We start from the raw sequence: 13,498 nt of genomic DNA, 5'->3' as shown, positions 1-13,498 counted from the left end.
AGTCCATATTGGAATCAGGTAAACTGAGACTGTCTGCGGCTGCTAATTTCATGTGCCTGTTTACGGTACAGATAGAACACGAAAATGTCAAGGTAAAATCAGAACTTTCGGTCAGAACCAGTTTACAGTCTATGAATCATCAACAACATTTTTTTCCCAGCCATCGATGAATTTTGCTTTCCCCCAGGTGATTAACTGAACAATCAATGCTACTGATTGGCCAGACTGCAGTCACACCTGACTCCCAGGTAAAGCAATGGTGGGAAACCAGCAGTTCTTGGACCTCAAGGGCTGTTATTGTAGTAACAAGGGCCTAGGGAATACCACTATCCACAATGAATTACACATCTTACATTCTTATATAGTCCATTAGTACAGTTGGATACTTACTAACACAGCTCAGGTTAAGTACTCTGATCAAATATACAATAGCAAGGCCCCACCCGGGAGATGAATCTACAACTTTGGAGTTACAAGCACAATTTTTCTGCCCGTTATGCTACAGTGACATTCAACAGGGAAGCAGTATTCAAAAGTTCAGCAAAATATTTAACCGAGGGGCTTATGGGAAATGAACTTCATAGATGTGGGTTATGTGTGGGTTGTGAAGTCTATTTAAACTTGTCTTGGAAAGCACTCTGTTGCGAAACATTCGCAGCCCTTGACCTACTGGAAAAACAAATTACAACATTTGCCCGACAGCCAATCACAGTGCCACTACAGGTTAAAGTCCGGGTGAGCTTGTTTACACTGGCTTTGTATTTTCCTTTTCATGTTGTAGCACTCCCTGGCCCAAGAGAGTGAACAGGACCATTTCTGACAAAGATATTCCAACTGTAAGATGTGAAACCTTTTATGCATTCTAATATAAAGACACCAGCATAGAAAAACATTCAAAACAAATGTCTCAAATTTATTTCTGTGTACAATTTTACAGAAACAAGATGCAAATTAGAATAAAAATCTTAATTAAGATTTGTATATTTAATGATCCACAGGATTAATAGCATGTATGTGCATGGAAACATAATACATTTATTAATATGTGTCTGCATTATATATGAACATATAATCATACACAAACACATATAAGCACATACTGTACACAAGCACATACATGTTCATGTACATATTCATACATACAGTGCTATCGGAGGCCTCAAAACATTTACAACACATGATTAAAATCATAAACACGTGTCATGTGAATTCAACAGTGTCACAGAAATCACTAAATTCCTTATTCTCAGTAAAAAAGCAAACCTTGGATAAAATATTCCCTTTATATGAAAATACATTTAAGAAAATGTTTCAAGCCAATGGGCCTCATTCACAAAACTTTTCTTAAATTACTCTTACTTTTGCTCTTAAAAATGTACCTACGAAAAAACCAATATGGGATTCAGACCTTCGTTTTTGTGCACATCCCAGGTGTATATGAGATGATGAATGCTGACTGTTTGTAAATGTTATGTGCAATCCTGTTCATGTGATTAGCATGAGGAAACAGCCAGGAACAAATACAAAGAAGAAAAAAATTATGAATGCTGACACGTTCCTGGAAATGTTCTTACATGCAGTTTACGATCAAATGTGATCGTACGCATGTTTCGTGAATGAGGCCCAGTGTCTCTACACATGGTACAGTGAGTGCATTGAATCACTCTCTCCAATGTCATGACTTTGGACAGAGGTGTGGTAAAAAGATGTTGCCCCATATGATGGTCAACCATACATATCCTCAGAAATTACTTAAACCATAACCAAAGGACCCAGACACAGATAACCACATACAGAATAGATATTTTCAGTAAGGTGAGGAAGATTCTAGAAATTATGCACATGACCCACTATTTACACACTCACACCAAGGACAGTAGAATGGTCTTTCTCCACCCTACAAGTGAGAATGAGATGTGCCACAGTTTGCTAAGAACTAGTTACCATCCACAAGGCTAATGCCTCCCATCCACTAGGGGGCAGTGGGATCACTTGTCTTGCTGCCATTTCCAGAGGATGGCACCTCTCCTCAGACCCAGGCTAGGCCAGGTGTGTTCCACCCCAAGCAGGTATGTGTAGTTCAGCCACACCTACCTAGAGGCCTGGTCCCAGAGAAGTAGTCTTTGGAGAAAAAAAAATCCTGGCCCTGTATCAGCACGTTTTGATGCCAGACTTGGAGATGTCAGAGGTCTTCATGATGACGCTGGCGCGGGTTTCGGGGGAGGGGGTGTGGCTGGAAGCGCCGGGAAGGGCGGGGGGAAGGACGGACGGGATGTCCCACGGCGTGGTGTTGTAGGCGATGAGCGGGCTCTCCTCCCGGCTGTTGGTCACCCTGAAGTTGGTCTTCCCCGCCGTGACGAAGGTGGCCATGCCGGGCAGCTTCAGCACAGAGTCCTTCCCATCTGCCGGGCACAGATTCCACAGCTCATGCAGGCCCTGTCAATCAAACGCGGAGTGGGAGGGGTCAGTGTAGCCAAGACTGACTGACTGCCAAGAGCATGTTCACTGGTATGTGCATCCCAAGAAAGCAGCTTATGCTGGACAGCCATCTTGGAAATTTTGAACACCTACGGGCCAACCTGTCTAAGCTCTTGCTATCTATGGGATAGACAGGCAGCCATAACGTGGTGCTAGGGCAGAGCAGAATTCTGGGACTCAAAACAAAAATCAAGACCCTTCACAAGGACAGAAAAAGTAAAGCACCGCAAAATAAAATGCTAATTTATTCTGAGAGAGTAAAGGTGCTCCTATCCAGAAAAGGCACAGTATTTTAACATTTAAACAAACAAACTTTCCTCTGAGTGCAAAATGCTCGTACTGAGCACCCGGTTGATTCCGGAACACACGCTCAGCCTTTCAAATGGACATTCGGCTCTTTGTAAATGTTTAACTGGACTGGCTCGATTAGTGGAAGCAGCAAAGCAGCACAGAAGACTGCGGCACGTTTACCGGTACGCACCTCCTTACTGTCCTTCTCGCTGTGAACGCTGTCTGTGTCACTGTCTGTGGGATGAAAGCAGAAAGACAAAAAAAACGAATGAAACTGGCAACCCCAATCATTTCCTGACAAACAGGTCTGAGTGGAAAAATGAGATGGTTTGGTGTGTGGCGTTCTGTTCCAGGGGAAGAGAGGAATGCAATCCAACAGATGTAACGAGTTCAATGGTGAAAGTTCCGATCTTGTGCAAATCTGAGACTGATCTACAACAAATTTAGGACAGTAACTTTGAAATCTTGGCCTGTCAAGCAAGGGCTTGGTCAGAATATGACTGAAAGAGCACTTCCCTCCTTGCATAATGTTCTCAGTGAAAAATTAGTAATGTATTCACGACGAATGGATACTCATTCAAGAAAGCACTACGTTGCCCAGCATGCACTTTTCTCTATAATCCCAGGGTTGTAATCTGAATAGTTCATACATACATTAGATCATAATCACTGCGCGTAATTATTATTACTGTGAGAAACACAAAAAAAAAACGGATCATTTTTTAAACAGCACTAAATTATTTCTGAATGGATTATTTCTGTTCCTCTCTTCTCTTTTGCTCGCGTTTATTTCACGGTATGTGCGCCACACCCAAAGGGACAGGCATGACTTGCACTGCCACACCCTCACAGCATCAGCCGTCCGGGACAGACCCCGAGCTGAAGACAGGGTAATTCCCCGGGAACTTTTTCAGTTCGACGTTCCTACGAGGAAGCGGAACATTGCCTGGGGCCCACCGCGCCAACAGTCTCTAAGGGGCGTGGCGTACCCACCGCAGGAGGAGATGGGGGAGATCTGGAGCGGGTAGGCGTGGCTGGAGCTGACGGACTGGTCCTCGCTCTCCGTCGTCACCTCGATGGTCTGGCACACGTCCGGCAGGTCGCCCCCGACGATCAGTTGGTCCACGGCGGAGCCGCGGGTTGCTAGGCGATGGGTGCCTGAGGACGACGCGGAGAGGGGGAACACCGTCAAAAAATCGAGCAGCTGCCAGGACAAAACATAACCCTAGCTTTAAAATATAATCTTGGATGTTCAATCACACTGAAAACACACAGCAGTAACGGCCATTCAGAAAAGTCACAGTCAAGTGTTTCCGTGGCGATAGGGGCTCACACAAGAATGTGAAAGTGCGTTTACCGATTCAAAAACATTGATCGCATTTTTAAAAATATCTGTGAATGCCTATATTTATTTTGGAATAAATCTGTTCTATTTTTGTGTGTCAGTAAGGAAACAGTACTACCTGCTTGTCTAAGGTTTCAGGTAAGCTGGATATTACATTACATTTTTTACATTACAGGCATTTGGCAGACGCTCTTATCCAGAGCGACGTACAACAAATATTCCCTCTGTTTCACTAAAACGGCACTAAAATGTGGCTAATAAATGCGCAACTGATAAATGTGTGGTTAACAACTTGAGGGGGTGATACGTGTTTGTTGCTGGGGTTCAACAGTGTATTTTCTAGCACAGTTATGATGCAACTGCATTTGAACAATAGCCGTCTGCATCGAGATTAGCTACAATGACATTCCCTTGAGTGTTTTGGGCTTCAAAGTGTGTGCTGCTCTCCACAGAACTGTGTAATAAAGGCTAAAACCACTAGCAACAGTAAAGCACAGCCAATCAAATGTCAGCGTGAACACTTCACACTGTTTGATTAGTCTATTCTTGTCTATGATATTAAGAAGAAAAAAAAAACATCAGCAGTTTAAATTTGGCATGGAAGAGCATGGCCAGAGCAGGTGGAAAAACAATTAGTCCTTCAAGCTGTTTGGACCTTTCATACTTTCATAGAAGTAAAAATAAACCAGCAGTGTGGGGTGTGGAGTGGAGTGATTTCTCATTTAATTTTTTATTTGTTACAATTATTTTATTTTGAATAATTTTATGTAAAGGTTTTATGTGAAATAAAATAACACTCTAGTTAATGTACACACACACACACACACACACACACACACACATCTCTGCTGCACTTCCTTACATAAAAGGCATGCAGTAACACTGCCAGCTTCATACGAACGTTGGCCCTGTGTAACTGCTTTCTCAAAAGCAAAGGCAGCCGCAGCACAGCCCACAAGCGGAGCACCTTGTGGCAGACACTGCACCGTTTCCACTGCTGACAGGTCCTTCACTGAGGTACAGTGAAATAATCTGTGCCTGCTTGCAGACCCGCCCATCCCCCGTCACTCAATGGCACTACACAATGCAAACAACGCCCACTGTGAGTCACCGGAATTTATCCCGAAGTCAACAATGAGAGGCTGATTCCGTGAATATGTGAGTGTACTCAGAATATTTTTTGTGCAATTTTGCCCCCCACCTGCCTTGGTTTAAAAAAAACAAAACAAACAAAAAAACCCCGATGTTATCAAAATGTGGTTTTTCCCTTTTCTGACACAATGTAACTGCTTGAGCGAGCAGAATATCAACCCTTTGAAGGGCAGGTTTTTTGGAACATTTTGTTTTCTGCAAAATTATAAGTCAGTGTTCTAGAACTCCAATGCTTTCAGTCACCAGAAGTGATAGTGACACTAGCATCAGAATGTTCACTGAAGAACATTCCAATCCCACATTTGTGACGTCACACATTAAAGGGTTCAACTGTTTCATCCATCTGTGTGCAGGCAGGCTGCAGCCCGTCGCCTGCGGGCACCTCGTCTCTGTGGCAGGCTTATGCCCGCGGTCCACATGGGCATCGGAAAGCCAGGCGAGACGCCCACGCGGGGCACAGCCCTTACCCGTCAGCACCGTGCTGTCCACCGAGCTCTCCGCTTTCGCCACCTTCTTCTCACTCCTCCGCGAGGGAGACCTGGGCCCCACCTGAGAGGGCGAGAGCCTATTTTTACCAAAGAGGCTTCATCACAGCGAGGAGGAAACCTGGATTTTCACCTGCTGACTGGTTCCAGCTCTCCTGCTCGGTCTTAGACAGAGTAACGGAGTTGCCTTCTAACCTGGTCTATAGGTCAACATTCAAGACACCAAGGCTGCCAAATGGCTATAACATACAGAACATACAGTAGATTGCTTGAGACCCTGGATTTATGGAAGTAACCCATAATAATCTAAAGCACTACATGCGAACATTCTAAATTTCATTTAGAACGAAGGGCTCATCAGTCAAATGCAGAGCAATCTACGCACTGTAATCACTTAAATGGACCTCTGTGCATGAACTGCACAATCTATATACCCAGAATACATATATATCATTACCTTTATTTTATCTTCCCTTTCACCCCTCTTCTTGCCTGAAAATGGAGAAAGCACAGACTCTAAGTACGGTAATCCTTCCCTCTGTGTTGCTGTGTTGTTTTCAGTGCAAAAGAAGAAACATCTGGCTAAGCTTAATGCAAATGTAATGTAATGCTTAATTGTTCGCATGGTTGAGCCAGCACTTATTTATTTAACCTGTGCAAAAGAAATGACATACGCCATTGCCAAGAGGTCATAAGCGAGAAAAGCAAAAGTGGAATCTGTGATCATGTCTTGATGTAGAATCATTTAATCAAGTCTTCCTGCATTTACCTGTGTAATCATCCACTCGTGTAATCCCCTTGTATTTCTATAGAAACTGAAATTGTTGTTTGTGTTGGAAATGAAAATCTTGGCGCCGGGCACTTGCCAAGGTTCGGCGCGTGCCGTGTTGAAAGAGAGCACCGTCGCGTTGTCTTGAAATGGGGCGACATAGCTCAGGAGGTAAGAGCGCTTGTCTGGCAGTCGGAGGGTTGCCGGTTCGATCCCCTGCCCTGGGAATGTCGAAGTGTCCCTGAGCACCTAACCCCTAACCCCTAACTGCTCTGGTGAATGCAAGGCATCAATTGTAAAGCGCGTTGGATAAAAGCGCTATATAAATGCAGTCCATTTACCATTCACCATTTGAAATGAGAGCGAAAGCTCGCTCCCTCGCCCGCTCGCCCGCTCGCTCGCTCGCTCACAGATCCACAGAAGGGAACCAGGAGAACCGGCCCCAGAAGCGCGCGCAGAGGCCGAAACTCATCTGCACCTCACCTCTCTTAGTGGGCCTCTCGGACGGCAGCAGCATCCTGTAGACCCTGAAGGCGTTGGTCCCCTTCTTGATGCTCTTGTCCTTCACCTCCTCGATGTCGGGCAGGGAGTTCATCGCACAGCGGAAATTGGCCTTCCAGGTTTTCGGGTCGGGCTTGTCCACGCCAGGCTGGTGCTTTCCTGAAGGACACGCGGGGAAAAGGGGCGAAGAACAGAAAAGAAGTTGCACTGATTTAAGATGATGTCAAAAATATATAATAATAATAATAATAATAATAATGCAAATTTTTGCAAAAAAGAAGCCATAAAGTTTGCAGTGAAGCCTTCCTCTCAGTCTCTCAAACTTAGCCAGAGCACTACCAGTTAAATGAGACCACTGAAACAGAACAAAACATTTATGGCAAAATCCTTATCTTTAAAGGTAAAAAACATAAACTACGACAGCTTGGTCTCACTATTAACCATATACTATCTACTGCCGTTGCAATTCTGTTCTTCTAGCAGTCTGTGGCCGTTTTGTAGGTCTGTTATTACTGCCACTATCGTTCATCACAAATGCTGGCGTTCCCTATACAAACCCGTCTGTGGGTGTGACCCGTGAGGCCATACCTGTGTGAATCGCCCAGTTCCGGAACAGGGGCGCGTCCTTCTCCACGTCCCAGCCATGGCGTGCCGCGTGCATCCAGGGAATCTGGAATATTCTCTTCTCCTGCGGGAGAAAACACACGCCGGGTCACCTGACCCGCGGAGGCTCCTGACCTGCAGCACACCTGCGCAGTCAGACTGCAAGCCCCTGCAGCCGCTGCACTGGAGCAGCGCACCTGCGCAGTCGGACTGCAAGCCCCTGCAGCCGCTGCACTGGAGCAGCGCACCTGCGCAGTCGGACTGCAAGCCCCTGCAGCCGCTGCACTGGAGCAGCGCACCTGCACAGTCGGACTGCAAGCCCCTGCAGCCGCTGCACTGGAGCAGCACACCTGCGCAGTTGGACTGCAAGCCCCCTGCACAAACAGAGGGCCCACTCTGCATTGCAAGCCGACTGAAACCCCTCCACCCCTGGGCGGCTCTGCTCCCCCACCCCGGTGGCGTACACTGGCAAGGTCAGGACCGGCGCCACTGAAACACCGCACTTTAGCCGAATGAGCTACCCAGCAGCCCCGTCTTCACCCTCCTCAATTTCAAATGCAAACAGGACACAGCTGCGTCACCTAGGAAACGTAAGAGAACACCAGCTTGCGTGCCGGTAATCCCTCTGCAAATGTTTGGCTGTTAACGTAATTCCTGAGTACACAAAACGCTTTCGGTTTCTTCCCTCGTTTTTATTTTATTCTGAGGCGACGGGCAACCGCCCTGTAATGATGCAATGTGTGCGCAAAAGGGAGTTTTACGGAGAGGAGTCCCGCTATGTTAAATTGCCGAGCAGATATAGAAGGGCCGTATTTAGATGCTACAGTGTTCCCGGCTGCCAAAATTACTCTGCAGGACTGAAGAGCAGATCGGGTGAGGGTTACAAACATGGTGGACGTTTCTGATACTTGAAAAGCGGAAAGCATCTCACTGTTTCCTGGTGGAATCACACAGTAATACAGGAGCAAGCCACTACTGTAAATGTACAGTAGCGGCTGTACATTTACAGAGAATTACTGAATATACAATTAATCTAGTTATCTATTTAGAGGACAGTTGGTGGTAAAGTTAAGCATGCATAAGACTGGGGTGGGAATTGTATAACATAGAAAGACATTATAATTTTCATATTTATATATCCTTTACATATCATAAAAAATGTCCTCTCAGTAATATGAGATCTGACATGAGGATCAACAGACACAAACATAACAAAACAAAATTTGAGTCTTTTTAGGAGCTTCAGAGATATTTTATTTCCTAACATAAGTTGCGAAATTCTCTTTCAATTTCAACAGGCGTTTTGAAAAAAGAATTTCAGCTATTAATGCAGAGGAGGAAAGCTGTAAACATTTGCATGAACCTGCTGGCGTGTGCCTTCCAAAAATATTTATGTGTGACTCACGATGATGTTTGCACATTGAAGGAACTCATTCGTGTGTGTCTGTCATTCCAACAGTGTCGCAAACAAAGCGGTCCCCCAGACCTTCTCAGCCTGTTAAATGCAGTTCCACAGCGAGACTCCCCCGAACAGCATCAAAGAGGAGGCAAATACGAAAACAGCTCATGACCTGAAAGCGTTTCGGTGAGGCTCACTGCTGAACGCCACATTTAAAAAAATAATAATTTATTAAAGGAAGAAAGTTCAGTTCATTCTGTACTCAGCCTGTTGGCCCATTTCGGTCCTGGCATTTCACCTGATCTTAAAGCATTTCAGCAAGCTCACTGCTGAACGCTACATTTTTATTTATTTATTTTTTTTAAAGAAGGAAAGTTCAGTTCATTCTGTACTCACTCTGTTGACCCATTTCAGTCCCGGTATTTTGTCCGAGTTTATCTGCTCCTCCAGCCACGGCCTCATGCGCATTCTCTCCACCGGCATGGCCACCTGACGGCAGGGACAGAAGCATTTGCATGTGTTCTCCACTCACTGTGCAGTACAGAGCCTGCCCCAGCACTCAACCACATCCGAGGGCCCGGAGACCCAGGGACAAGTACACATCTTACCCGGGTGCCAACAGAAAAAAAAACAGATTCTATTCATCAGAGAGACACAGGTTTGTAACTTTTTTTCAATGTGCTGGTTGAATAAGAAATCGCTTTTCTCTTTGTGTGAATGTACAGGGTTGTGTGACCATCACTTTTGACGCAGCTCATTTAAGTTGGCACTCCCGCGGCCTAGTGAAGTGACATTTGATTGTTTTTTTCCGCCATTTTCACTGCTGTCCAGAGTGTTGGTTTGGCAAGAACGCGTTACAGAGATGTGAAGGTGTGAACGTTTGTCGCAGCGTGTTCGGATGTGGTGGAGGGCAGTTAGCGGGTTTCGCAGAAAGCCCAGCGAGAGCAGGTGACACCTGTACAAGGCACACACGCCCCTACACTTTCAGCTCAGAACTACAACCTCCAATGGCTCAAAGTACAGAGGTCCGGTGCCTGTACCTGTGTCTCAAGTCCTCATACTGCTGCATGCAACCACATTCAAAAACATCACCCCCCCCCACCAACCTGACAACAATGTACAGACATATCTGCCACTATAATAATAAATCCTTCTAACTGCTATCTGTCCTCTGCGCCGCCCGTGGTTAATATTCACCTGGTGATAAACATAATAAAACGTAATAAAGGTCCACAGTCTTCCAGACAATAAGGCTGGACTGGACTGTGGTAGAGAAATACCATTGTGTGTTTTAATTTTGCACTAAATATACAGGCCTATACCTGCCTTCATCAGAGTAACCATAATATACTTCTTTTGACTGATTTGATTCAGATCGGATTATCAAAAGCAAAAAGTAGTTAGATTTTTATGAAACCTGAAGTTTAAAAAATTCCAGTCTCAATACCTTTCATTCCTGCTGTTTGCATGGGCATTTGTATTTATTGTATGTATTATAAGTACCGATACAGTACATGTGTACACCCTATGATACATTCTACTGTTTTTTATAGATATTCTTGTGCTTAGAAATGGTGCCTCAATAATAGTTTTTCTTTCCTCCACAATCAAACTGAATACACAGTATATGCTTACAGTACATACATTTATAAGTAGTTCACAATCAGTACACTGATGTCAAAGCACTGTAATGACTAAAAAGGATTTCCTTAGTTTTGGACACATTTCGGTGTCCACCCTCCCCCAAATCTGAAATTGTACCATAGGACCTACTTTGCGGATATGAAAAAATCAACTTGGAATGGGGGAAATGGAACAACACTGTTCACCTATTTGGCTGTATTCTGGAAAAGGCAATGCATGTGAACCTCTGATCACCGACAGTCAGCACACCCTAAGCTCTTTGGCATGGCAATTAGCAGAGCCTCTAGGTACGCGCCCTCCCAGAACGGGTGAAGAAGCCTCTAGACTTAAAGAGCAAGGCTCCGTGTGCTTCTCTCCAAGTTGACTGTTAGTTCCTAACGTATTTTTATTTACTGTACTGAAACGCGCTTTTCAGAGGATAGCCTACTAATTTCAACTCTCATGTTGAGCTTCAGTAACGCTGTCACGTGGGCGAGTTCCTCGGTAGGGCGGTAAGGATTGTACACTGTCACTCTAAGCCAAAGATGAATGAAAGATTTCACTAACATATGTACTTTGAATTTACAGTATGTATGCACTAATAGGCAGGCTTACCCGTGAAATTACGAAAACTATAAACAGTGATGGTTGAACGAACACAACAACGCGTTGTACCTTGGACACGCGCGGTATCTACAACTCCACGATTGCTTCTACAACTGTGTTGTTCTAGACTACGCAGTTGTTACCCTTAAGTTTATACAATGTTTTAAAACATGAAGGGCTTTTTAGTTCAACTTCAGCATACCTGCACAACACACGGACAGGTGACCGTATTGAAAACCGAATCAGCCCCAACTGTTCAAAAGCAGAGAGGAAGAGTATCTCCGAATTTCACTTATGTAGCCTACACTAGCTACAAACAGCCCTGACCTTGTCAAAAGCCGTTTTGACTGGTCGCTGACTACGGAACCTTGTTGGTTTTGCTGGTGTAACCTTGATATACGCTAGAGTTATAGAAAAAGAAAAGAGAAATATTTTTCGAAGGAATAAAAAGATTGCTTGTCAAACACATTCAACTCAGACAGATTACACCGACGTTCATAAGTCTCTGTACAGCACTTAATGCGCCATCCCTTGTTCTAGAATTAAATGTGCAAACGCGTAACCAACTAGGCTACAATCTCCAAAAAAGCACGACTTATTCTTCAGATATTACAAATGCAGAAAAGACAACATTAGAACAATTTGAATCAATATAAATCACAAATAAGTATCCAGTAACGTACCAACACTTATTCGTTCTTATCCCATCCCATGTGACGTTTCTGAGCATAACAATTGTTCTCATAATCACAGGAACATATATCCATATTTAGACTTTTGCATGAATTATTACCGCTGATTCTGGGTTCATATTCAATTCATATTGGTTTTTTTAGACTGTTGCAATAGCTTACATCGTGGGCAATAACCAAATTCGTCATGGCCAAAGTTACATCGACTAACTGACAGCTGCGAGTTGACTATCGGTAGACAAACACCGTCCTAGACAGTTTACAGCTCGCTTCCATTCTAGTGAGTTGAAGCAATCCAAAAGTGAAATCAAACCTCTGCCTTGCGTTTGACTTCCACTTCCATCCTTTCGCGGGGATTATAGACGATCCTTTTTCGATGAAGCTTCCTGTCGGTCAAAACATAATAGACAAATTCTTCCCTATCCGAAGAGGGAATGATCTTACCTGTGATAAGGCAAAATGTGCCCTGTACAAACGCGGCGAATGTTCTCACAGACTTCAAATCAACAGTTAAGTTTGTGGCCCGTGGTTATAAAACGGAGATTTTTAACTTCCGTCTCGTTCGGTGTCCAGACCGAAAGCAAAACAAGTAAAGGAAACGGTGATCTGGAAATCCCCTCCCAACGCGCTTGTTTCGCTTCAGTTCATGCCTAGAGGGCGTAGTGCAAACGTGTGAGCGTAGGAAGGCTTCTGTGGTATATTATTGGTCTTCATTTCTGCGTATTGTCGGAAACCGAAATTTCGTTTTCGCTTCGCAGTGACTTAAAACGCGACCGAGGGGTTCTGCTTTATCAGGGTAACTGCGGAATTGTCACTCAGCGCGTATGTCTTCATGTAATAACTCCGCAAACGCACTTTAGCTACAGGGAAATTCCTCTACCGAAGTGTTTTTGCATTAACAATTGTTTTTGCAATACCAACCATTCCAAGCTGTTTTCAGTGTACATCTAAGCCACACATTGCATACACCTGCAACACAGTCCCATCAATTAAAATTAACGACTTAAACCACCTGCTTTTTTCGTGACTAAACAGTGTCATGTAAATACACAAACAGCTGTCTAATCCCATAAAGCCTTCCTCTGAAGAATATTTTACCATGAGATGCTACGAGAATTTTATCAATAATACTGATGTATCAAGAATAGTTAAACACTTAATTCACCAGTGATTCTCCGTCTCTGTAGGTTCCCAAAGAGTGTCTGTCTCTTTGTAAATACACACTAGGAGTCCTAACTCCTGTAGACAAGAAACGGGGGCTTATTAGTGAGAGAGTTCCGTTAACCCTCGTCTGCTCAGAGGTCTGAACGTGACTGGATTTGAAGCAGTGATGCCCTCCCAGGGGCACTATGGTCCTGAGCTCATACAAACCACGTACTCATTGACATTCGTGTGACTAAATATCACTCCAGCGGAAAGGCCCCTCCCAGTGTCCAGCCGCATGTCCGCACTGTGCTTTTGTGGTTGTTTCTGTACTCTACGTGTGTCATTTGGTCGCACGCTGCTCAGTGTCCGACGAACTTGAAAACCTAAATTTACTTGCAGGTCAGTCAT

The 13,498-nt window shown here is 44.4% G+C and overlaps 1 protein-coding gene and 1 long non-coding RNA gene across 5 annotated transcripts; one reads left to right on the top strand and one right to left on the bottom strand.

The window, feature by feature from the left end:
• The first annotated feature begins 15 nt into the window (after positions 1-15).
• On the top strand, positions 16-1,092 carry LOC135260032 (uncharacterized). The gene is made up of 2 exons (XR_010331453.1): positions 16-248; positions 782-1,092. It is a non-coding gene; the product is annotated as an uncharacterized LOC135260032 (long non-coding RNA).
• On the bottom strand, positions 893-12,719 carry irf2b (interferon regulatory factor 2b). 4 transcript variants are annotated; one of them, XM_064345108.1, is made up of 9 exons: positions 12,389-12,719; positions 9,420-9,512; positions 7,610-7,709; positions 7,004-7,180; positions 6,209-6,243; positions 5,734-5,815; positions 3,763-3,927; positions 2,960-3,003; positions 893-2,436 (listed from the first exon to the last, which is right to left on the bottom strand). In XM_064345108.1, exons 2-9 carry the CDS (start codon positions 9,504-9,506, stop codon positions 2,152-2,154), a joined length of 975 nt encoding a protein of 324 aa, XP_064201178.1. In that variant the 5' UTR covers positions 9,507-9,512; positions 12,389-12,719; the 3' UTR covers positions 893-2,151. The 4 variants fall into 4 exon arrangements, with proteins under 4 accessions (XP_064201178.1, XP_064201182.1, XP_064201179.1 ...); XM_064345112.1 differs by lacking the exon at positions 12,389-12,719 and adding an exon at positions 12,258-12,369; XM_064345109.1 differs by lacking the exon at positions 12,389-12,719 and adding an exon at positions 11,936-12,239.
• Positions 12,720-13,498: the final 779 nt, after the last annotated feature.

The sequence above is a fragment of the Anguilla rostrata genome, chromosome 7 (genome assembly GCF_018555375.3).
Source record: "Anguilla rostrata isolate EN2019 chromosome 7, ASM1855537v3, whole genome shotgun sequence".
NCBI lineage: Eukaryota > Metazoa > Chordata > Actinopteri > Anguilliformes > Anguillidae > Anguilla > Anguilla rostrata.
The sequence above is the reverse complement of the archived record's forward strand: the minus strand, read 5'-3'. Positions and strand labels throughout refer to the sequence as shown.

What these genes read in the sequence shown, in the direction of transcription:
- irf2b (XM_064345112.1), bottom strand. Translation starts at nt 12,287, where the DNA reads ATGGAAGTGGAAGTCAAACGCAAGGCAGAG. An exon ending in AAAGGGAAGATAAAATAAAG is followed by an intron (nt 5,816 to 6,208) that starts GTAATGATATAT and finishes TCGCCCTCTCAG; the next exon opens with GTGGGGCCCAGGTCTCCCTC. An exon ending in GCGAGAAGGACAGTAAGGAG is followed by an intron (nt 2,437 to 2,959) that starts GTGCGTACCGGT and finishes TTTGATTGACAG; the next exon opens with GGCCTGCATGAGCTGTGGAA.